At 39.1% G+C, this 26,593-nt stretch overlaps 1 protein-coding gene across 1 annotated transcript in view; it reads right to left on the bottom strand.

Annotated features, from left to right (window-relative positions):
* Window positions 1-16,316, bottom strand: part of LOC113159014 (VPS10 domain-containing receptor SorCS1-like) — a 37,026-nt gene extending 20,710 nt beyond the window's left edge. The window contains exons 1-5 of the mRNA XM_026355467.1: window positions 15,609-16,316; window positions 3,228-3,295; window positions 2,289-2,388; window positions 1,898-2,056; window positions 493-566 (exon numbers count right to left, since the gene is read on the bottom strand). Coding sequence (XP_026211252.1) covers window positions 493-566; window positions 1,898-2,056; window positions 2,289-2,388; window positions 3,228-3,295; window positions 15,609-16,304 — 1,097 coding nt within the window. The 5' untranslated portion in view covers window positions 16,305-16,316. The remainder of the gene's footprint in view (window positions 1-492; window positions 567-1,897; window positions 2,057-2,288; window positions 2,389-3,227; window positions 3,296-15,608) is intronic.
* Between the last annotated feature and the right edge of the window lie 10,277 nt (window positions 16,317-26,593).

A 26,593-nucleotide genomic window follows, 5' to 3' on the forward strand; every position in this document is an offset into this window, starting at 1 on the left:
CACTGTATCTAAGTACAACTTGTAGTCTTTGTGAATATTTCCATTACTTCTGTAAATCAAATAACTTTTGGAAAAAAGGATCCACTTATTTATCAACTACCAACTGTAATAAACACATTTTTTACATTTTGTGACATTACTTATGCATGAGATTCTAGATCCAGTCATGTAAATACTGTAGGTTCAAACCTGACTTGTTGCTACTACTCCAAATGAGATTCTGACTGATCAAAAATATACATTAATTCAGCATGAGTCAGTATTCTGCTAACTCTCCTTGTACCATTTTTCTACCACATGAACATAAGGAATTTCATCAACATGTGCACTAAAAACCTATTTTGTAAAGGTTATGGGTATGTACAGTGATGCTAAAATGCATAAACATTTAATAAATGAGTGTGTAATAGTTTAACAGTTAATAGTTTGTCTGGTATTCATAATGTTTTAGTGCATATAAAAGTATGTGGCTGCTCAAATTGTTGATCTCACCAGTAGAATCTGTTGGGGACGACGCCGTCATGCACAAGCTGCCATCTCCTCCCAAACTCAACAGAGACATAAAGCTGAAAAACAGGAGGAATGAATAAATTCAATGAGCTGCAGTATCGACAATCAATTTCAGAGGCAGAATATTTAGAGAATCATTACCAGATTTATGTCTAACTGTATTATCAGGCAGCTGTCACATTGGTAGTTTCTGTGGGGGAAATATTCAGATGTTCTTGGACTACTGCACTGCCGAACGCATACTTCATTAGAAAATGCAACAGTGATGAGATAAAACATTAGTTCATGTAAGAAATTCAGAAATACAATACAAAATCAAAGTGTCTCCTTCTTTCAGTAACTCAGCTGGATTTTGGTGTTATTGGCATCTTAAAATGACAAGTTTTACTGTCATTGTCTGTTTTTTATGGCAAAGCTGGACTAATGTCCAAGCATTCAGTAGGCCTGTCATCCTGCTACAATGATCGAGCAGCAAGCATCTTAAGCTCTGAGCTTTACAGGGATAAGCAACATCATTCTGACTTATCTAAGAGCTTACAACTTTTAAAAGACATGACAGGCGATCAATAACTGTAAGATGAAACCGAGCTATGATTAATTTCATTTTAACTGGATAAAAGGAAAAAACAAGATGAAATTTAGCTTTACAAAGACATACGGAATGACCTGAAGGCAAACCTCTCTAGAGCATCTTTATTTTGACCCGTCTCAACCAAGCTTTCATCTTCCTCCCTGCACCATTTATCTCACTTCTCAGACCTTGACTGTTTTTCTCTCTGAAAATCAAGTCTTCCAATAGCCGGCTGGAGAGGCCAAGTTTGATGTCTGTGGTGCTGAGTAAAGCAGACAGCAGGGTTCTCACACAGAGTAATGAAGGGTGTGTGTTTACGTGTTTATCTTGTGTGCGCCCACGTCTGTTTGTTAGCTTGGGAGATTGTTTGGGTGTGTCTCCCTTGTTAACTTTCCCCTCTGCTGTCTAGGACACATCCATTCAAAGTCAGATTCTGCCCACAGACCTTATGACCTGTTAAGGCTTCAGGTGATCAGATGCCTCAGTTTTGGAAATTGCAGCCTTGGTTTAAGTGGCAGATGAAGACCATGTCCTGAGAGCTGACTGATAGTCTCAAAATGAATGCTTTTGTCCATGACATCAACCTATGTTTCGCATCATTTTATAAAGGTATTAGCTCTGTTGTGATCCAACAGGTTTGTGATTTATAATCTAAGAGAACAATAGGCAGAGCCTCCAAACCAAGCTAACTAAAGCATTATAAGCAGCATTTGAGCCACAGAAAGCAGCTCTTATTCCCATCCAGAGACTTGTTTTTCTGTCATATTTTCAGTTTTTATTCCAGGCATTTCGTGCCATCTGACAGCTACACACTACCTTTTGGTCGTGGCTGTAAGCCAGGATCCAGTCCTCCTGCTCGGGGTGAAAAAGCAAGCTGAGGATATCAAAGGCTAAGCTGTGTTTCTGATAGGACGCCCCTTCGTCAAGGCTAATGAGCAGGCTGCTCTCCACCTCAGAGTCGGTCAGCAACATGATCTGAGACGAGACAAGAAAGGAGACAAGGGAATCAGCACCCACCTTGATAGCATCCATTCCACAGGGCTTAAGTGTACTTGTGCAACATGGTGCATAGAAGTATCAAGTGGAGCAAACTCCTGCAGGGTTGCTATGTAGTGAATATGATAATAACGCTGCTATGCAGTCTCAGTTATGTACAGATTTATTCCCCAAAGACAGGAACTTTCATAACATGCTTGTGGAAACTTACCTTCCTCTTGTTGTTCGGACTCACATACAAGTAGCTCAGTATGGTTTTTGGTCCCACTTTCTCATTAAGTTTCTCATATGTGGTCCCATAATCGGTTGACCTAAAATTCAATTATAGGATCAATTAAATGAGTTGTGCCAAAGAGTAAAGGAGAACAGAGCAACACCTACTAGTTAAGATGCTGATGGTATCATTATGCGTATCAGGCAAGCAGAAAATTGCAACAGCAGAAGTCATGAGGCAATTTGCTAGATGGATGGAGATTTTTTTAATTATAAAAATAAACATAAATATCCCATGTGGCATGCACGATGACAGGATAAGGTGGTATTCAGTGGTTCGATTCCCGGCTCCTCTTGTCACAAGTCAAAGTGTCCTTGGGCAAGATACTGAACCCCAAGTTGCCCCCGGTGAGTCAGGTCAGCTGCATACATTGTCCTGTTAGCTATAAGCTATAAGACTGACAATGACAGGAATTATGAAACTTTTTCTCAAAAATATTGCTTGTCCTCCAAAAAAAAAAAAAAGGATCATTTTGAGAAGTTGTTCACAGTCACCAAAATAGATACTGGATCCAGTTGCTTGGTGACATTCAGAAACAAGTAGCCAGGAAATGTTGTTTACTGCCTGACAGACAACATGTTTGTGGATGCATGGATTTTTTACATTTTTATAGAACGTACAAAGTTAATATGAGAAAAATGTAAGCATTGTTCATTGTTGAACCCAGGTACATTGATGACAGTAGCTTTGCATCTTATATATTATTTTGTTATTTTACCATTTATATCCATAACGTGAGACTAACTGATCATTACCACCTTCATTAAGCGATGATTTATTGCAGGACTGTTCAATTAGACCACAATATTTTAGCTGGGTGTCCTTAATAAACTGCCAACTGAGTGTATACAGACGATAAAAAACAGGTGATCTTACCTCCATAAAGAACTCTCTGTTACTCTGCCAGAGTTGAAGTCGTAGTACTTTGTCAACATGAGGATCACCTACAAAACAGATCAGACAGATTACTAGCTTCGAAGAAGTGTATCATCAGGTTGAAAAACAGCAACTATAAAGTGTCACACAGTGAAACAAAAGAGCCGAGTCGGCCGTGCACGTCTTTTAAACGTTCTGACAGACACAGCTTTATTAAAAGCCAAGCTAGATTGTGAAGGCATGTCAACCCGCTGCTGCACTTGCTGTGAAGCTAAACCTTGTGCATATTCTCTGATGATAAGCTGATCACGTATGTAGGCTATAATGGTTTGAAGACCCAGGAGACTAACAGCAACATCTACCAGTGGTGAACTCTATGACTAAATGAATAAATAAGTCAACACCATCATTCATTCCAGGCACAGAAAGACAGACCTCGTAAATATCATGGACATGTTTTTTGAGGAGGGTCATAAAATGTGTCATATGTGGTTTACAATACACAAGCCTTTACTTGGTGCACACCAAAGGCTTCAAGATGTCTTGTAAATAACTGCAGACATTAATGAATGGCTCACTTTGGACATTTCTACAATACTCTTACACACTGTCTGTGTGTAAGAGTACACTTTGCAAATGTGAAAACTTATGAGCAAGACATTTCTGGTCCATAACATGTTTACCTGCATGTTCTTGAATAATAATGCAGTGAGTCATGCTTTCTTTTCTTTTTTTAAAAATAAAATCTCAACAGTTCTTTGCACAAAACCTATTGGTACTTTGTGTCCTTCACCCTTTACAATTAATCACTCAAGCAATGGCCACCATGCACTGTGCAATCATAAACTCTGCAGCTCATATAGCTCCCTCGGGAAGCCTCTGTGTGCATCTTGTTCAGCTTTTCATAGCCATTTTCTAATTATCAACTGTTATGAGTGTTTGGGGTAACATTTCCTATAACAAGTAAGAATTCAATGATGTAAACAAGATGTTTTACAGTCAGTTTTAAAACCCTGGTCACACAGTTTGTAGAAATCAAAGAAGTCAATCCTCCTCATCAATGCCAGATAAAAGCCGGCCCCCCTCTTAAAACTAATTGCTGCAGTGAAACAGACACACACTGTGCACATATTAGACACTTCGAGATCACTTACACACATTCAAGTGAACGATGATTTAAAAAACATCACATTTAAGCTAAATTATTAATTACCGACTATAGATATATTATTAAACACAAAGACAGTAGCTTTGATTAAACGGACCATTCTGTAAATATCCCAACCTTAATGTTGTTTAAGCTTCTCATAGTCATAATCTTAATAGACAACTCTTAAATAAAGAAAATACAATCTAAAATGATCAAAAATATAGGCTGGTATATACTGAAGCTCCTGTTTTTCTGCAAGTTTTTTAATTGTTTATTATGTAATGTATATTAACTAGGCTTTCTTGATTATTTTATCAATTAATTGTTTGGTCTACAGAACAGCTAATGACAATTTCACCCAGCCTGAGGCTTAAAAACATCAAGCTCAAATGATTATTACAATAGCTGCTGATTACTCCTCTGTACTTCTCTGTGGGTCTGTCAATCAACTAATCATATCAGCTCAAACAATATCTGTTCAGTTAAAAAAAAAAAAAAAAAGGAGAGATATGGTGCACTTTCATCATTATACTAATTTTCTTTCCTATTTTAACATGGGGCGCTGTCTGCAAAATTAGGTCTATTTATACAGTATAGCATGAACTTTGAATGAAACATACCACTTTATTTATTTATTTTCTTACTGTATTGGTCAATAAACCAACTAAGAAACCTCCAAATCCGATATAACTTTGTTCTGAATGTATAAACTCTTGCAGGGTTAGTTCAGATATAATCCACATAGCTTGTTATAACTATGATACCAGTTGCCTAGAGCGGGTTGCAGAGATTTATGGTCTCCCAATAAAATGGCCTTTATACATTTTAAAAGTCATAGCCTCATGGACACTGTCATACACAATAAAACAATCCACAGCAGTCTGAAAATGAGAACAAATCATATTCCCTCTTCTGAACGGCAATTAACTTTATGCATTTACTTGGGAACGATCCAGGAATATAGTCAGACGTAATTTGCATCCACCTTATTGCCAGCTGGAAATGTATCTTGTGTTCTGAGGGATGCTGAATGTGTAAGGTGAAGCTCCGTGGCTCCAGTTAATGCATCAATACAGTGATCCAATATGCACTTTGTAGACATTTCTGTGTGAGACAGGTGTTTGAAGTTCAGCGTGTCAAAGCAGCCGTTAAACAACTATTTGAAACCACTGGGCGACGGGTCTTCTTTTAATGATTACCCTGTACAGCAGATAACGGTGTGCAGTGTGAACATACCCTCTAAATTTAAATAATAATGCCATACAATGTGTATTAGCCTATCTTCCCATTTAAATTCCAACAGCAGTGTCAAATTGGATGTCAGCTACTATGCAGTGCAAAGCCCATTAGAGTGCAGTAGAACCAACATATCTTCAAACTGGATTATTTGACATCCAGGTGCAAGCAAATTGATTTTTCAACCTCTAATCCTTTGTAAATCTTAAACCTTGGGGGTAAATGGACCGGGATAAGTTTGATCATTATGTAAGAATGAATGGGGGCTTAATGGTGACTTAAAAAGCTTAGGGTGCAGAGATTACTGGTGTGAAATGGTGTTGTATGAAGAGAAGGGAGGGGAGGATTCTGTTACTGAAGGATGAACACCTGAGACAAATGAAAGGAGCAACAGAGTACACATTACAATTCATTCCCACTCTCAGCGACCCGTTGATCCAGCCTTATCAGCTGTTGGAATTAAGTTGCCTCATCAATAAAACTGTCATAACATTTAGCCACAGCAATTAAACAGATGGATGATTCCATAAAAGCAATTGTTGCAAGAGTTACTGACTGGAATATTAATAATAAAGACAAATATGACATATCAAAAAACAGTCAGTGCACGACGGTTCCCTGCCTCTTTCCAAGTAAATGTTAACTCCAGTTTTTCTTTGACCCTGAACAGAAATAAGTGGAAATTAATGGAATTGTTTTTATTCACCTGCTCTGCATATTTAAATTGTCCACTCAACCAAATTACAAAATAAATAAATGAATAGATGAAAAATTTAGTATTTATTTATGCTGATACTGTAGCCTCATTTTGATTTGCTCAGTTCTCTAAGATTTCTGTCATTTATATTTAAACTACTTTGTTAAATCAATCTCAATTTAAAGAAACGATCGCGTCAGCTTTAATTATCTCTATTTAAAGTTGTCATCGCCAAAAGACACAAAGAATTTATACACTGCTGAAATTCAGACTAGCAATAGAGGGTAAAGACTTCAGAACTAAGACAAACTAATTGGGAGGAGAAGGGTGAGAACAGCTGCACACGAGATATTAACACCACACAAATGTTAACAATGTGGCAGCGAATGCATTTTTTTTTTTTTTTTAAATACAGCTTAGAAAGCAAATTCAAAGACTCCAGGGGCTGGTATAGAGAAAATATGGGACTTCACTTGATAAAACCATCACATTAAAAAGCATCATTTAACACATTTCATAAAGAAAGATTTCTATTACATTGTTTATGGACCAGCAACTCACGCTGCAGCAACAAAGGCCTGCAGAAAAGCACATCCTCATATACTTCAGTAACACCTCAGTGAGACACGTAGTATACAGAGGCTTTTGTCTGCCACATCAATTTATATCACTTCATTAACAAAGGCAACATTTCCTCGTAGACCAGATGTTGTGCTGAAGCTAGGTTGTTTGAAGTCAGAGCTGTTGACTTTCCCATAGATAACAGGTCACTGCAGTCATAAATTATAAACAACTTCACTATATCCCTTTGCAGAAAATAAAAACTAGTGGTGTCCTGAGAAAACCTGATCTACAAATAAAAGGACGAGTGAAATCACAGTGAATTCGCCTTTCAGCGCAGATAACACTTTTTTCATCATTGCTCTAAGCACGCAGAGTATTAATATGACAGTGAGGCTTTAAAATGTGTAATTTAAGTAACCGAGTTCAGCCATAATGTCACTGAGAGAAACATATTGGCATTAACGGTTACACCACTGATCTGTGAACATCAAGCAGAAACTACACCTATGGCTTTCAAGCGGAACAGCCAGCGTCTGACTTTATTGGCCTTCTCGTGTTGAGCCAACGATCCAGCTTGCTTGATAAGTTATCTGAAACCTTTCTCAGGCTTAAACTCTCGCATCATTTGCTTCTCCGCCATGAAAGAAAGCACAGGCTAGTTGAGCAGCCAGGCTACGGCAGCGTGCTGAGCTTGGAAGCTTCTGCGTGCACGAGAAGGGGGGGGGATCTGATCAGTGCAGGCAGGATTAGACAGCAAGTGGGCAGGTTTTTCTACTTTTTCAATCCAACCATAAAGTTGTGCCCACTGTGCAAGAATGTTGTTTTTATTTTTACTCCCTCTGAAATGTGGAAGTGCTGAGTGAGATGCTAAATGATTGGCTGCATGTTGACAAACTAAGAGCTTCACGAACTCTTTAACGAAGTCCATTTCCTCTGACATAAATAAACTGAAAACAGCTGATTTGATAAATACGCTGGCGAAGAATTCCTCTCATCCATATGTCTTATTAGACTCAACAACAATGTTTTAAAGCTCCTCTCTGCCAAAAAGCATCACTATAAATCCCAAAAGGGAAACTTCAGTGAGTGAATCAAAGTTATGGTTTGAAATGTGAGGCTTTTCTTGCAGGAGCCAGATGGTGTAACTCATGTGAATGAGCAATGCACTGCCACTGTGAAATGAAAGTGTTCTGAAACACTAAATGAGGTTGCAACTAATCAATGGTAAAAAAAAAAAAAAAACAGAATATTGACAACAGCAACCAACTGACAGCAGAGTGTGTCTGATTCATGAACGGAGCACCGAGGCGCTGACTGTACTGGACTTAATTGATTTAAACCAGCCAGTTAAGAACTTACAAATACATTTAGAAAGTACAGTAGCATTGGTGGAGTACGACATGCCTAAAAAACAGAGCAGGCTGACGCTTTGTTTACAAGAGGTTGGTACAATTACTCTGAAGCTGTTCGTGAAACTACAGTGAAAACAGGCAGAACACATAAAAATATGGGCGAGCACAGAGATCACAAAGAAGATCAAACACTAAGACATGTCTGTGACAAAACAAGAAGAAGAAGGAAAGCTGTCATTATACATTATTCCAACCAAATTAATTTTATCCTCCTGTAGAATAATATCGCTGCCGGATTTTTTTATGGAATTTCTGCTCTATTAGACAGCACTCGGTGGAGAAGAAAGGAAACCCAGGAGGGGAACACAGCTTGCCGATAAAAAACACACTCTGCAGGGTTTCAAGGCACTAGAGAACCTCACCACGGGAAGGCTTGGTGGCTTGGCAGGGCTGAACTCAGCCTGCCAGTAGTTTCTGTGCAGTGCTGAGCCTTAAAAATCCAGCCCCTCTGTTTATCCAGAATACGTAGGCAATGCTGCGTTCACGAATTTTGTTTTAAAAAATACATTCTTTGTCTCCACTTGTCTTGGGTTGAGTCATGGTGTTTCAATCCTTATCATAAAGCATTTCATGAATTTATTTATGTTTCTCTGGTTCATTCCCCGGAACAACAGCAACCCCCTCCACAGCCTGTCCATCGTAGCCACTAAGGAGAGGAGAGAGGGGGTGGAGGTCCACGCTGTCAGCCTCGGCCACAGGGTTGTCTGAACACGTCAACATTCAGTACTATGTGTTTTAAACGATATGCCATCCTCAGCATACCATCACAAAGATGGTTGTTTGTGTTGGTATGCTGAGAAGGCAGAATCAATGTGGAGGAGATAAAACGGTGAAAAGGTCGACTCAATTTAATCATCGATTATACTAAGTCTCCTGTCTTATGCGATCAAAGCAACTGAATGCCTCCCAGCTCGAGCAGAAAGAGCTGGGACAAAGAGAATTTTTGATACACTGCCATAAACGTATTCACAATTATTTTTTATTTGAAAATTTCAAACAATCTGGAAAGACACATGCATTAAATAACCGTGTATCTAACCTGGAAGTTTCAATTGCATTGGAAGTTAAAAACAATGTGAGATGCCAAACTGAGCTAAACAAGCCGAACTAATGAGTAATCTGACACGTCATGAAATGGGAAACGTTTTGTGTGTGTGTGTGTGTGTGTGTGTGTGAGCTCCATAACAGAATTGTTGACAGGAGCCTCATGTTAAAGGAGTAGTCTGACATTTTGGGAAACATAATCCTCTGCTTTCTTAGAGAGTTAAATGAACTGATTCAAACTGCTCTCATGTCTCTCTTTCATCTTTGCCTTCTTTTGTTTTCCCTATCCGCATTACTAAGCAAGTACCCAGAGGCTATTGCACAGTATACTGTATTTTTGTTTTAACCTATTTTATCTGAAATATATTTCAAGTCATCTTGTATTTATAATATTAGGCTGTATTATACATTATTTCTTTGTTAAGGTCACCTTGATGATCAAATTAACCATTTATATTATTGAACTTTCTGCAAATATACAATTTGTATTTTAAGCCTTAGTTAGATGTAGCTATTTTGCATATCCTATCCATATCCTTATTTTGCACTGAGTGCTGTTAACTCATAAATTTCAGTCAACATTAATGTTGCAAACCAAATTTTTCTATAAGTAACGTTGGAGATATTTCTTTATTTTGCATCAGTCACAATTCATGTTGGGCCTTGTGTCATAACAACAGTTAAAAGTTAACTTTGCACTGATTGCTTCTGATATTTTCTGACATCCATTAAGTACAGCTGCACAATAATGGCAGAAGACACTGTAGGTACAGTAATTTCAGTTGTCTTTTCAGTGTTTACGTGTCACTGGCAGTCAAGTTCAATTCTTGTTCCTGACATCTCAAAAAGCTAGATTTAGATTTTCCTCCGTCCTGAAATAACCCTCACTCTGTTTGATGTTTCACTGATTATTTACCGCTCTTTGCCTCAGACAAATGACAACACAAACTTAAAAGACTTTGGATGACTGCATGAATAACATCACCGCATTTGGCTTGGTGGCACTATCTTTCTGAAGTATGTGTAGCTGAGGTGTGGTAGCCTCTCACTTTCCACAGAACAATGGTGTTTAATAATTGAATGCAACTGAATTATTTTAGTAGAATATAATGTAATATAGATGGTTGTATCATGGACAGGAGATGCACTGACAGCCTGCTCATCTCGCTGTACTTACAATACAAGACTAATAGTCCCAGCTCAACAGTATGAGCAGATGCAATGCTCAGATATGTTGTTTGTTTTTTTCCAAGGACATTGAGACAAACCTTAGAAGTCACCAAATGCAGCGCTTTATCCACTGTTCAGTCAGTTAGACAAAGACGAAACAGGGAGTTCAGATGAAAGTAATGACTGCGTACCTGGCCCATCTCCAGTTTGCAAAGGCAGATGAGACAATCTACCAACAGCTCAATGAAGCAGATCAAGCACAACATCTGTGAAGAGGAGAAGGTCCTCTACTAGAAAGAGAGAAAGAGAGAGAATACTACGAGCATGGGCTTGAGTAGCCATGAGCAGAGCATAAACATTCAATGACTGTAAGATGAGCAGCTGCTCCTCGAGGTTGCTCAAGGCAGAGAAAAAAGGTCTTTTTCCAAGGCTTGAAAGCTCTTTACCAAAGATAGAGAAACCCATCAAATGCTCCAGACACAGAAGTGAGCAACCAAGAACTGGACATTAATCATAAGGTAGAGAAATAATCTGAAGCATGTCGAAGATGCTAAATGTCCTAATACTCAAGAGCAAAGATGGCGTCCACTTCAAACCCAGACTGCCTAATGTTTCTGATCCCAATCAGGACATGGAAATGTTCTTCTTCAGTAAAATACCTATTGCTTGTGATATCTTTTAAATAATACAGTATGCTGCCAGCCAACGGTTTCTTCTGTGAAGAATTTTAAGTGATTGCCATTATACCTATGGCATTTAAAACAGCTGGATAGAGTAGAAACAAAATAGGACAGATGTGCTCAAGGTCACAGGGGCTGGCAGATTATCCCAGCATGCACTGGGCAGGACAGTTTGAAAGTCTCACAGGGCTAACACAGAATGACAAACACATTCACACCTACAGGCAATTCAGTCTTTTCTATTCACCTGCATGTTTTTGGGACTACGGGAGGACGAGGAGAATGTTACAGTGAAGCTAAGAAGATGGTGTCCATATGAGGTCGGATTTTTATCTTGTAGAAAAGACGGCACCCAAATCCCCAAGCCCATTAGTTGCTGTTAAATGTTCGGTTAATTAGTTGACTTGTTACAATCTACTATCTGGCTGTTGGGCAATTGGACAAATTTCTAGCATGTTTGAAATTCTGGTCAGATATCTTGAGGTACCACAGTCGGACTTCCCACATAGATTCATTTTAAACATACTGTATAGGTCTACATAAAGAAGCGTTTTACTGTGACGACTGCAGTTTTAAACAAACTGAAGTTTGCTTGAAAATAGATCCTCTGTGGTTCCATGTTTTCCTGTGTCATGTAATGTTATTTTCTGTTGTAGGTAAGACAGCACAAAGTAACATGACCTTTGTCTCTCTAACATTGTAGCAGTTGCAACAAGCCCGAGGAACAGCACTGGGCTGTGATGCAATTTGGGCATTGTGGCCAAACCACGTTCCTCTGCATACATTAAGTGAAGCACACAAAAAGCATTTAAGCATTTTTCACACAGAGAATCGTGACTACATTCCTGTAAAATATGATCAAGGTAACAACCAAAACAGATGTAATCAACATTGGGCAACATCTAGCAGCTGTGGTAAACATGATGCATACATAGAAATAGACAAAGAAAAAAAAAGGTTCTACAAATGTAAAAAATAAATAAATAAAAGCTAAAACAGAATGTTACAGGAAATTAGCTAAAGAAAAATGGGAAAATGTGGTAATTGATTTTAGATGCACAAACTCTTAAGGGAAGAAGATCAGAGATGGTAGGTGGATCAACAAAGCAGGCATTTTTAACTAATTAGTTGCCATGATTTTTGTTTTAAATCAGCCACGATTTGCAACTGAAGTAAATGGGGGCATTATTTTAACAAATGCTTCTGTGGTTAGTATGACAGAGACAAATGATGTTCAATCATTTGATTGTTCAGGTAGAATCAGTGCAAAAGCAGCAGTGTCACGAATCCAGCAAATCAACTATGTTTATTATTAGAATTACATCCATTTGGCTGCTAAAAACAATCACTAAACAGCTAAACCTTTGCCAACTGTTTCACATTGAGAGTCCAAAATGCTTCTACACTTCCTTGAACTACCGGCCGAATGATTTGCTCAGCACCAATCGCTATTCTTCAATATTCTGTGTTAGCAAAGATGACTAAAGCCCAGTGTACTGATCGGGCAACAGGAGACTTTGCAAACTCCCAATACTGAAACACAGGTTTACACTGAGAATTTTGTGTTTGAACAGATCAACACACATCTGGTTTAGAAATTGCAATAGCTTGATCCAGGCTTGAAAGCTGACACGTAACATGTCACTGACAATAACCACAAGAATCTACAGTATGTGCCAGCAGCACATGGACTGAGCAGCTGTGCATTTTGGGTTTCCACTCTGATTGAAAGTCGGAAATGATACAGCAGCTAAGTGTTCAAACTGTGATAATTGGACAAATGGTAAAGCAACTGCAAAGATCCTACAACTAGGCTTCGACTGGAAATGTATGGCATTAATGGGACGATGAAGCTAAATATCAAGACAAGTCGATAACAAGCTCTATACTCACAGACTGAGACAAATTGGCTCCTGACCTGTACAGTAGGCCTAATACTAAACCAACTATCAGATTTCACAAATGGCAGTTAACATGATAGTAGCTAGAGAAATAAAATGTCTGATGTGTGACTAGCATGAAAACATAGCTTAATGTGTGATGAAGTGAGCATGTGACAGTCGCCTAAGTGTTAAAATATGATGTGAAAGTGATTCGCACTAGCAGCTAGAAGAGATATTACATCCATACAAAATACTGCATCTTTATATTTGTTGTCTAATGTATCTACTTATACATTTTACAGTGTTTCTCTCTCATAATTCAGCCTGAAATATAAGGTTATCTTGCTGTAATGATGCATGACTGCTGTTGCCTTAAACCTCTTTTTAAAATTTCCTCATACTCAGGGATGCTGATTACAGTCATTGTGACTGAATTGAAACTGTCTGAACAAAGAGGTTTAAGTTGGGAAAGGAAGATGGCTCAATTTGAAATAATTACTACTTTAAATAGATCTCTAAAAAAGTACACCAGCTGGAAAATATGCCAGGTTCCTTGGTGACCACGTAGTCTGCACGTACAAAGAGAGCGAGAGCGGGTATGATGCATTTCAGAAGTGGAAACGCACACAAAGTAGGCGTGATGAGAGTCTGTGCCCTCAAGGGGGAAATTTCTCAAAGCAGGACTAGAAAGTTTGCCACGAGGAAAAAATTGTGTTGTTATAGTTATACTATAATATACTCATACATGTTCATAGAAACTGCATTTTTTCCACATACAATGCATTTGTTTTTTTCAAACAACATCCAATTTGAGATGTTTATGAAGAATTACAGAGGTTGAATGATTAAAAAAAAAAGTTAAGGTTCATTTCTTCCAACCTAAAACCAACCTGGAGGATACATTTGAGGCCTCCTACCAGATTTCTTCAGACCGAAGAGGCTACTTTGATGAGTAGTAGTAGAAAGGAAGTCAAGCTGTCCATCACTTAGCTTCCAGATACACTGTAACTACAGGTTCTACGTGTTTGTAGAGCTAAATGATAAAATAATTACTTAAACCATCAGAATCTCTGTGCATTTAAGAAATTGGTTGACTATCACTTTATAAACCAACATAAAAGAGCAACAACACCATTAAAAATGCCTGTGAGAAATTAAAACATGCAGGTTTCACAATTTTCTGACATTTTATAAACGATTTATCGATACACTGTGAAAAATACTATGCAGATAAATCCATTAAAAAAATGTTTGCAGCAGCAAATCCGAGGCCAAACAGATATGCTGTCCCAGAATGTCTAGCAGGACAGATACTGCTCATTTCACTGGTCTTACTACGAATAATTCAAATGCTGCTACTCAACACCTGACCAGAAGTAAATAAAACATATATATGAGTGTTTTTACTTGTACTTTACATGAATCTGTGTATTTGTGAGAATGTATTTGAAAATCTCTTTCCTTGTATAAAAAGCTTTAAATATCTTAGGAGGAGCTTAATGTATATTGCACAGCTGTATTTTAAGTGCCTCAATATGCATTCAGATCCTCACACACACACACACACACACACACACACACACACACACACACACACACACACACACAAACACACACCACTGTGGGTTATCAGAAGTTCAGAAGCACCAACATAAGAAAACTGGATGTTCCCAATCTGTGAAATGCCAGTCCTATGGATAGCAGGGAAACGTCAGTGAGCATCTAAAGCAGAGAATCTATATCTCCACGCACATATTGAGTATTTGATTGTATTACGATGGTGCTGTTTCATATTTCATTTACTCCTCTTGTAAATCTTTACAAATTATATTATTTTCTATGAAGAGTGCTACATCATCGTTATTATAATTTCCACATGCTTTCACGTTTCTGTACCTTTGTTCTCAGACTTACAGCAGCTTAATGCCAGCTTAAACCTCATGACAGAGAGAACAATATGAGTCAATGAGGTGTATACTTTTTGCATTTTCACCCATTTCTATATAACTGAACAAGGCATATAATATAATATAGGTTTACTGGCTTCCCTTAAAGCAAAAAATCTATGCCTATATTGCCAAAATCAGTGATTCAACAAAAAATAAATACAGCACAGTGCTCTGTGTACATTTGTGTGAGTGAGTGTGAGGGAATACAAAGAAGAGAAGTCCCTTTAAACACTAACTTAAACTGTTTATACCATCAACTTCAGCCGAGCTGCAAAGTGAGCTAATCAATAAACAACAGCTTAAATAGGGTGTGTGTGTGTATGTGTGTGAGAGAGTGAGTGAGAGAGAGAGAGATGCAGGGAAGACACGCACACACACACACACACACACTCACACACACACACACCCAGGAGTGATTTGGAACCTCTCAGCCTCGACTGTCTCGGACTTCATCTCTATTAAATCTGCTCTGCTCGGTTCTCCTCTGTCAAAAGCATCAAATCATTCCCATCACTGCACAACATTTGTGAGTCAACACCGACCACACTGCGTCAAAAGAGGGTCGTGCGTAAATGTGGAGCACATTAACTACTTACGCTACTGTTCTGTCCGGACCAGTGCACCATCGCCTGGTTATGAGCCGTGTCCCCGGTGAGTGCAAATGTCGAACTTGTGAGCTGTAACTCCTCCGGGTCCGAAAAGGAGGCGTCCTCCCCGCCCTCAGTTCTGAATCCGGACCAAGTCTCTGCGCTCCTTCGTGCTCGCCTCCAACTGGCCATATCCGTGTCCTCGTTTACCGTCTCATCAACCTGCGCCCCATCTTCTCCATGAAAGCTCTCTTTTCCATCACCGCTGCTGTTTTGAGTTGCGTTTCTGGGAGAGGGGGCAGACGCGCCGGGAAACACTTTGGAGTGGGAAAGTTTCTGATGATCGTTCAACGCGTCCTTCTGCAGCCAACTTGTGTCGTTCCCCTCAAACCGTGGCTCCACTTTAGACGAACTTTCTTCCCTCGCTGTTAAATCCGCAGCGTTGTGCTTTTCGTCCACACCGGCGGTGGGTTTGGTGCCCGGTGACCTTTCCGTCAGTCCAGCCACATCTTCAGCTGGTGCCTCGCCAAAATTAGTCAAATCCAGCGCTGAGAGGTCCCGAGGAAAGGCTGTGATGAGCGGCAGCTGGCAGGAGGGAATGCACCGTACATCCGCTTTTGATCCGCCCAGGATGGAAGTTAGGGTGAGGAGCCAAATCCACTCTGAGAAAATGAGAAAAAGGCAGTGACCGAGGCGAGTCTCCATTCTCCGTTAATTCCGACTTCTGGCGTGTTAGAAACATATCATTTTTACTCTGGAGCATTTGTCAGTCATCACCTGGTAAAGTGGAGTCCGTGAATGCACTGTGGGGAGGTGCAGCAGCGCGCGGACAAGTGTTCCCAAGTACTGATGCAAACGATGCATCAGAGGAGGAGCTGGAGGCTGAATCCTGCACGAGAGGGGAGAGGGGCCCATACCCCTGCATCCTCATCTCAACCTGGGTGGGAAAGAAAAAAAAAAATCACAGCAACTGGGCATAGTCTTAATTAAGTTATATTTCTGTAGAGGCACGTGGTCCCCTGGGGGGCTGTTTTTTAATCAGTATTGTGCCAGCTAGTGTGCCACTGTGAAATATCAGCCTGGATCATCATCCAGTAAGTTATTATGCATTGGATTAAAACAGTCTAGAAGGGTCTTGGGATGCTTGGGTCAATGGGGGGGGGGAAGTTTCGAGACACTATTGGGTCTGGTCGTCTGTGTGTGGAAATATTCCTGACAGGGGCTTTATGGAAGATACAATGAGGCTTTGCATTTTCCATTAGCACAGGCCTAGGTAATCAATTAACAGGATTGCTTGTGTTCACTGTCAATTATACCACACAGGTAACGGCTGTGTTGTGGCCTGCCTGCTAAAGTGGCTCGGAAATTCTTTCACTTACCCCGCAGTCCCGCATTATCTATTCAACACAGCTGAATGGAGAAAATGCATATCCCCCAAAATGTAGCTTATGTTTTTGTGCCCTGTCTCAGGTTAATGGAGAGTTGTCCGACAGAAAATAATGAGTATTCAAACCAGAGATGAGCGAGTGATCATTTTCTGTATCAGCCTCCCCTAGTTTCTGCTGTTCTAGGCACAGAGGAGTAGGTGCCATGGCAATAATCAGAAGCCATTATTGCCATGCAATGCGGACAACTAGGAATAAATTGTTATGTTTCTCTATACTTTGGGCTTTGTTCCAGTCAGCTAATGGTAAACCATTAGGAGAACTAGAGCCTGTCCAACCCCTGTGATTAGATTCTATTTCTGGGCAACATTTAGTCAATAGGATGAGGATGTTGTTGACTGGTGACTGATGCCGAAGAGACTCCCTATATTGAGCTGTGTTCTCCCCATTGCTCTGAGCTGCGACGTGATCCTGTTCCACATACGGGTCAACTGCACAGAGACGTCTTTCATTGGCAGCCATTAGTGATGCAGTGAGCAAGAGCTGTCTCAATCTGTTTCAGTTAGCCCCCACCAGACAAGGGGAAACCAGTCTATAATGCAGATTGATGGCTGACTGAGAATTTCAATCATGGAGAACATTGGCTAAAAAGCTCAAGTCTTGACTGTGATGCAAACCTGAAGCACAGTCCGGTTATTAACAATGCAAACCTCCGAAAGAAAGTAAAACCAGTATGTGGCACCTATACAACTTTTCACATGCATTTTTTACGTGCTGTGACTTTGTCAGAGATACATCTGCAGTGACATTGTGGAGTGATCATAATGGACTTTTGCCAGACCTGTCTGCTTAGTTTAGACATGGATGGTTGTGCACATGCTGCTGGGTTTGTCTATGACTTGTTTTGATTCTTTATCTTATTAAGCTTATAACCGTTCTGTGCTGAAATTATTTCTCAAAGACAGATAACAGCTGAACTTTTTGATTATTAATTCATCTAATATTTTTTTGATTACCCATTTTATGTTTTAAATAGTAAATAGTGATAAAGGCTCATAACAGTTTCTCTGGTTAGGTGACATTTTCAAATGTCTTCTTTCACCTAACCTCGCCTAACCCTAACCCATATTAATCATCATATTAATATGAATCACAGAACAGCATGAAAACAAATAGTTTCAAGAATTAATCAACTGTCAAATTCTTCTCTCGATTGGCTGATTTAAACAATAGATGAAAGTACGACTTCTTTTTTTCTTATTGCTCTTGAAGCCACATTGGGAAGTAGTGCAAATCTCATCATGTGTAAAGTCAATAATTGATTTTAAAAATGCTAAACTTAGAATTCAGAAATGACATAAATGACTAAAGTAAAACCCACAGGCAAATATAAGTACAAGCTGAATTGTCTTTGTGAAGTGAGCATTAATAATCAAGAGAGAATTATTAATATTACCCATGGAGAATCTTTTGATTTGTTCAAAGACTTAAAATTTCACTTTGCAAGGTGACAGATTTCAGGACTGATGTCGAATAACACATTTGTGTGCACAACATGGCAGCTGAGTGGAATCATTGTCTTTCGACAGACAAGATTGCAGCTTTGCCGCCTGTCACACAGACTGAATACAAACAGCGTTATGCTCCCTGAGCTCATACTCCTATGATGAGACCTTGTGAGCACACGGTGTGAAAAGCACACAAAGGAACGAGACAACGGAGATCCATGTTGGTGGATTATTTAGGGTCTTTTTTAATTAAATTGAATTCAGTGGAAGAAGAAAAGGGCACTGTATAGCCCATCTTTGAAATTAGACCTTTTCAAACTGATGTCTGGTTCACTTTCACAACCACCCTGATTGACTCTAGTCATCATAACAGTGGGAGAAAAAGACCAAAGACTCTCAGGACATTAGTCATGCACGGTACATTGTCTCGCCCTTCTGCTCTAACTGAAAAGCTAACATCTGCCTTCAGTGCTGCTTAGCATTAAATATAAGCAGCAACGTGTGCATATGACAAAAGCCACACACAGTTGCCATAGAAAAGTGTTCCCTTTTATTAGCATGCGGTAATTGTGCACATGTAATCCTATTTAAAAAAGAAATGGCAAAAAAAAAGAGTGTGGCGCATTCGCCGAGGTTTCGTCTCTTAGTGTCATGTAGTTGTGAGAGATCCACTGCAGTTATGGCTGAACACACCTCTGGGGCACTGGGAGAGAAAAAAATAGTCTTTTCAAATAATGATTTCAATTACTTTATTAAGAGATACCGTGAAATGCAATACAGGCAGCAGGTTAAGTGCTCTGACCCCTGTGAAATACTGCAGGCTGTATCCATTTGATACCACAAATCCTTTAGTTAATCTTTGAATATGTGATGTAAGGTTTAGGAGTCTGCAGTGCTGTCAGTGAAGTGGTGAGTTTCTTCTTTGCCACTCAGAAAACGCTATAACATGATATAAACACACCTGTTCAGATATATAATCACCAAAAGCATACAATATGTACACTCTCCACTGCTGCCAGTCTCTGCTTTATTTTGTGCTTATTTTATTTTACAGTACATGCATCTTTAATTCATTGACCTTCAATTCTAGCATATGATTTGATTCAGAGCTATATTTTATTCAATACAGATCCAGCAGTCAGCAAGGAGGATTTCCCCATTAAAGTACACTACCTCTTCACCATCACATTAATCTTCATTCTTCCTAATTTCATGCTTAACCTTCAGCATTCCGACTTTGCCTGAGTGCAGCTCAAGAAAACAACAGCAGCTTAATATGATCACAAGGTTATATTAGTCCATATTCAGGAGAGTGATTTCACACAGTTTGAGGAAATGTTAAGAAATTAATATTTTGAGCTACGGGGCATACATTTTTCCTCATTTCACTCCTGCCACGAAGCCAACAAGCATGACCTTTGCTCAACTACAAATTAGTGTGAAAGGTCTGAGCACACTAATGACCGGAGTTGCTTGTAAAATTTGAAGAAATTAAACTATAGCCTGGGGCAAGTATAATTTTTTTATTTATTTATTTATTTATTTTCGTGAGCAACGTTACACTAAAACTTTTGTATTATGGGAAGTGGTTTAATTTGCACTGAATTTTTAAATGTGCTTTTATAAAACTTTACAACAAGTACAAACAAGCCAAGTAGTGAACTTAAGAGACTTCAGCTGCTTAAAATGAGCACTCTCATGCTGATAAACACATTTTTGTGATGTTAATGTTATATAATGTCAATACACTTTCCCTCATTGTTTATCATTGTATTAATTTTTCCGCTCATACATATTTATATTAAATTAAATTATTTACCATTATGTATCCAAAATGGACTACTTAATATGGTTTGAATAATCAGAAAATATTAGAGGTAATACAAGCACCAATAAGCACTCAGCGCTTCTGAACAAATATAGCAGCTTGTACCATAAGGCGCTCATTATTCATAGCATCAGTGTTTGAATACTGAAAATGTGTTTATACTCACGTCTGCCAGCACTGATCCACTTAGCACTACTGGATATTTTTGGCTAAACTTTCCTGTAGACACAGTTGTAGAGTAACATTGTATTTGTTGTGGTGGTTGTTGTCTTTCTGCTTGGCCACCAAGATGATATTAGATAAACACGGCTCAGTGGGGAATAAAACCATAATCTTGCCTTGACATGGTCCATCATCCAAAACAATAAAATGGATTATTCCATCATGTGCATTTGGATGAAAAATGATTTTGTGCATGGCAGTAAAGCATGTAGAGAACACAATTAAAAACATGTTAATGTGAACTACAATAAAGTGCAGCAACAGTAGAAGCACGACATAGAAGTGACCAGGCTCCTTGTTGCATTGCTGGTACAGACACATTCAAGGGGTTAAAAAATGATTTGTCCAAAGTTTAGTATTACTTACGTATAAAGTCCAGGAGCAAAACAAACCAATCAGCTTCCCTCTGTAAGCTAAAATGGTTAAAACTTTCGTGCCATTTAATGGTCAAAATGCATTGTTACACATGCCTTACACCTGCAGTTTCGTTGAGAACTACAGCCATGCTATAATGTGTCTGCAGCATGAAAACAGTAAAGGTAAATTTAAGATATTGCATCTCTAACTGCTAGTTGGTGGTTTGTTTATTAGACACACCTACAGCAGATAAATCTGTCAGTCTAATGCAAGTCCTGCATTACATTCTACATGCGTCAAGGAGATAATGTTCAGTTTTTCATTGAAACAGTTTGTAGAGGGGTTAATTCAACTGTATGATTATTTTGGATGATGGAGTTGCTGTTGCGGTGCTGTTTTATGCATTATGCAAAGAGGTCTCAATGCTATTTAACCTATCCTAGTTGAATTAAATGGAGTGGACACAGTAATAGAAAATGTCAGTATAATTCCACAGCACCACAAACTGTGGCCTCCAAAATGATCATAGGCCACAATCAACATCTTTAAAATCCTCTCAAGAAAAACTGCCCATGATAATGTCCATGAAGGCAGGCTTCATTGTAAGGTTGTTGTATTAGACTGATTTAGTTTTATATGTATGGTGTGTACCTAATAAACTGACAACTAAGTATATAAGCTTGTATAAAGAACATCTATAAGAGACATTTTGGCTGATAAAGACATATTTCTGTAAATTTTGATGACAATATTAAGCAAAGACCAGCTATTATTAATATAATATCTTTGGATATTATATTAAAATGCTTTTTCACTAGGGTGGTAACCTCTTGGGAGTTTTAGGAGACGCTTTGGAGCCGTCTTGTTGAGGTTTTGTAACACATGTAGCCACTGCTGCTTATACTACTGGGCTCAAATTAACTCCAGAGTATTAGCAGTTAATACCTGCTGTGGCCACCAGGCCTGTATAAAACCAATGCAGGGATGCAACTCTCATTAAAGTAAAACAACCAATCTTTCTAATTAATATCTTACTAGTCCGTCACAATACGACTGACCTCTCCTTGCATTTTGTCCAAGCCTAATATCCTGTTTAAATAGCAAACACATCAATGTATTACTAAAGAGACATGTTCTTAAAATGACTTTTTCTTTTTCTGGATATGTACATTAGAGTGAGATAAGATGTTAGTGTGCATGGCTTTCTCTGTGTGAGCGTACATATTTGTTTTATTAGGTGCCCTAGATAAAGCTGGGAAAAAGTCATTTGTGAGAAATTCTTCTAGACTCAGGCTAAAGTTCAGTTTAGGGTAACAAATTCACACAGGTTTAGAGATAATGGCCCTATGTCTTATTGTTCTTCATTAAAATGGACACCTTGGGAAATGATGGTGAGGTGATTCATCCCTTTATTAGATTAACAAATTTGATTCCTGTGGGATGTCTTCAGATGGTCAGAGAAAGCCCTCAAAGTGGAAAAGAAAAAATAAACCTGAACCAGCATAGAACATCCTGCTGTAAACATTAATATCTGAGAAATATTGAAATGTAGGCACAGTGGGCCTGAAGTTCTCCTGAAGAAGCTGGTAATTAAAACTTGTAGAAGTCCTTCATGTTCACTTAGAGTCTGCACTAGCGACAGAAGTCTGGGCACCCCACTGAAAATTTCCTCATTAAAGTGCTGTCTGTTTTTCTTTTTGACCTGTTCGCTTTAGTGATTATTACAGCTGTTTGAAACGAGACACAGAAGTGTTTGAAATCTTAAGTAACAGACGCAAAGGTAAATATTATGAAGTGCATAATTTAAAAGGGCTCAGGAGATACACAAGACAAACCTGGACAAGTCAAACGATTTTCAACACAGTGGGTGTGAGAGTTTGTAACAACTGATCACAAGCCTCCAGCTGCAGAACCACAGCCATGAAGCACAGACTTGTAATTATCAATTATAAATGTCCCCATTCAGTTTCTTCAATTTGCAAACGACAAGAGCCATAAAAGCCACAGCTCTGTGGCGCTATGCATTACAGAATAACAATTAGTAGAATTACTGTTGTAAAAATGAGCGTGGCGTGTTCACCAGATTCATATCTACCCATGAGATGATCAAAACAAGCACAGGAACTGATAATAAAAACAGGTGTAGCTGCTCATTACATGACATATCTGTGTTTTCCTATTATTATTTCCATATGTATTTGTGATACTTTCTGCAATTTTGGCATCTTCACACCACTCTGGACTACCTGATTCATCTACTGTATATACATACAGTATAGCTCACCTTATTTATATGATGTTTACTGTATCACAATGCTGCTGAATACTTGATTATTTAGGGAAAAGAAGAGGTGACAACAGAGATCACATATTTCTGTCACACTGTTGAAAAACACATATATTTTATAACGCTATAGTTACTTAGCCTAAAGGTTAGGCTAAATTAAAAAATGAATAATCTCAGGTGCAGCAATACGAAGGTACTAGGTAAGTATTTCCACCATTTTCTAACTAAACATTACCAAATAATCATACTCGTATGATTATTATTATTATGTCTATGACATTAAAGGTTCAGTTCATCAGCTGTCAAGTCAGTTTTATTTACTTTTCAACTGGAAGTGTTTTACATTCACAGAAAAACTAATTGACGCCCTCTGTCCTAACATCCTTGACAGCAGCTTGGCTTTGGCACCAGCATGCTGTTCTCGTGTTTCTCACTGTAAAGTAGTTGTCTTCAAGTCCCATTTTCCCTAACTTAATTAGTCATGGAGAAGGTTATTTCTCGTTGTTTAGCATACTGATAGAAACTTCAGGACACAGATCACTAGCTTCATGTGCTAGCCACTAACCACTAATGAGGTCAGCACAGCCTTTCCTTACAAGTCTAAAGGCCATGGCAAACTTAAAAACACTGAACTTAGCACAATAACAAGGCCGCCAGAAGAGCTGGGAACTCCCACACAGTGCATCAGTAATTCACAAAGTGAAATATTTCATCTTGCAGAAGACCCCTCTTATTTTCAGGAATGTCATTTTTGAGTTGTATGAAGGAGCTGGAGAGACACATCCTTCCAGCCATCAATTATTAACCAAAGCTTATATCACAACCTCATAGATCAAAACAGCAAGCTTGTAAGATACTAGAGGGCATCTCATATATTTAGTGCTGCCAGAGAAACACAAACCTAAGACAGAAAGGTTAGGAGTTTGAAATCTGACGCGAGCTCACGAGTCTTTGTAATTTCCCTGACAGGTACACGATATGGCAGAAGAACACTGTAGGGTATGAGAGTCTATCTTTGTACTTCTCCATCAGAGGCACAGGATTTTGCACCACCACAGAATAGGGTTCCTGTGAAAATGAATATTTTATGATATTGCTATCAGGCTATGATTGGTAGTATAAGAGTAGATTTGCATACCAAACTGCCTCTTGTGCAAAAAAAATCCATCATTACCAACCTAAGACAGGTTTTAGTATACTTAGCGGTCCAAAAACATGTGGTGTTGTTTATTGTATCCCCTGAGGTTAAAAACCACAAGGCAGGTAAAAATATTTACCCTCGGTTAAAAGCCTGCAATCCCCTGATTCATTAGAGCCATATTTAGCACTAGGAAGACTAGATTTCATCGTATGCCCTGATTCATTCTGCTGCTACTAGTGATGAAGAAAAGATTTTCCCATCCTTGTGGGTGCTTCTAATAATGATGAAACACAAGTGCATAGCACTTTTTTTGTATATTTCCAGCTGCCAAAAAAAAAAAATAATTTAATGTAGCGAGTTTTATCTAGAGCTTTCTGCAGTTCCCCATCAGCATCTCAGACTTAAGGTTGTGGTCCTGTCCTCTTCTGCACTATTGTAAAACGAAGACATTAGGGGTGAAATGAATAATGTAGAGTCATTGCTCAGTAAGAAGTCTGGACAGTTGCCTCAAGGGGAGCTGCGTCACTCAACAAGCCCCTGTAACCTATATTTGTATGAGTCCATTTTAAGAGCCCATCTGAGAGCAGAGCTGTCCAAAAACAAGCTTGCAATGTAAAACAGATTATTCATCTTTGTCCTTGTACTGTGATGCGTAAATGTGATACAGTATCCACACACATACCTGTGAGGTGACTGTAAATGTATTTTTATATGTTTTTTGGTTGCAGTCACAGATATAGAAAGCGTGTTATACCACAACGCGGGAGAAGTAAAGCCTATAAATTTGCATCTGATAGAAAGTCTAAAGCAAAAATAGCCTCGCTGCCTCTGCATTCCTAAGCCTATTCCTTCCTGATCCAAAGAACCTGTCACTCTCCACTTTGTGACACAAACAAACTGGAACCACCTCAGGTACTCGATGCTGATTTGCATTTTGTATCAGGTTCCTTGGTCCAACGCCAACACAAGTATAAAAAGCTCTGCTCCCCAGATATGGAGGCCCTGATTGAAACTGTAGGCAGAGTGGAAGCTCTCTCTGTGTGCTCTCTATATAGAGAGCTCATTAGTTGGAGAGACCTGTGTGCATTGTTCCAAGTCTGCAGTGTCAGCGAGGCAGCCACTCATCACTCTGCACAATCCAGACTTCTGCACATCTGGTCTAGAAGCTTCAGGGTGACCTGCCTGCACACACAAAGGCATGCATATGCACATGCAAATGTTTGCATAGAAGCAAACATAAGCATTCACCTGTGCAGAGTAGCCTGATACCTGAATACATATGCACTGTGTAGACACAACTTTGAGTATGGACAGCATTGAAATGTAAAAAGACTATACGCATTTTCTGCCCCCCACACACACACACACACCTCCACACAAGTGTTGTCCTGTATTTCCTGTGATATACGGGCCATTTTACACCTGGCCAAGGTAACCACCTCCAGTGCTGACCCTGCACTGCAGCTCAGGGACTCATGTACAGCATCAGGCAGCACTTCCCCAAGAACCCCCAGCACACACAGCAACTATACCTTGTCAATCTCCACTTATGAAGGTTTTAATTTTGTGGCTTGAAGGTCTAAAATACTCCTTTCATATAGGTCAGTCTTTTCACTGCTATTCCCAGTTGTCCATAATATGGTGAGCTGGTCTGCACTGCACCACTGCTTTATCAGACTCTATTTACAATGCTTTGGCATTGAGAGTCTGTAGGAGGACGTCAGCGGCATACAGGTGACTGTTATGAATGGCATATGAATACAGAGAAAATGAAACGAATCTATTCCACAGCTAGGGAGAGGACATGCGTCTATTGAGAACATGTCAGTGTGCACATTGACAAACCTGTTTTATCTGGTTACGTCATTCCTCACACTAAGCTGAGTGGAAAAGTTGACTGAGAAAACTGAGAACAGTAGTATGGAAGACGACATATTGACTATCTGTATAAAAGAAATATACCTCCTAAACCCATGGCTGCCATTTCAAAGAACAAAATTAATCAATAGAATTTACTGAAGCAGTTTTCACACAAACAGAGTCACTGCGAGTTTAAGATCAACACTACTATTAGAAATCAATACCGTTTGAGACTTCTTCCTTTCAATGCCACTGGCAAGAAGAGATAGTGGCTGCTTCAGTATGAGCCAGAGGTACGATGAGATCACCTTCATGATTAGGCATGATGCAAGTGGAAAACACTGAGAAAATATTATGATCCACCTTTCTGTTAGCCCCATTATACCTGGCGTGAATCACAGCTGCA

The sequence above is a fragment of the Anabas testudineus genome, chromosome 15 (genome assembly GCF_900324465.2).
Source record: "Anabas testudineus chromosome 15, fAnaTes1.2, whole genome shotgun sequence".
NCBI lineage: Eukaryota > Metazoa > Chordata > Actinopteri > Anabantiformes > Anabantidae > Anabas > Anabas testudineus.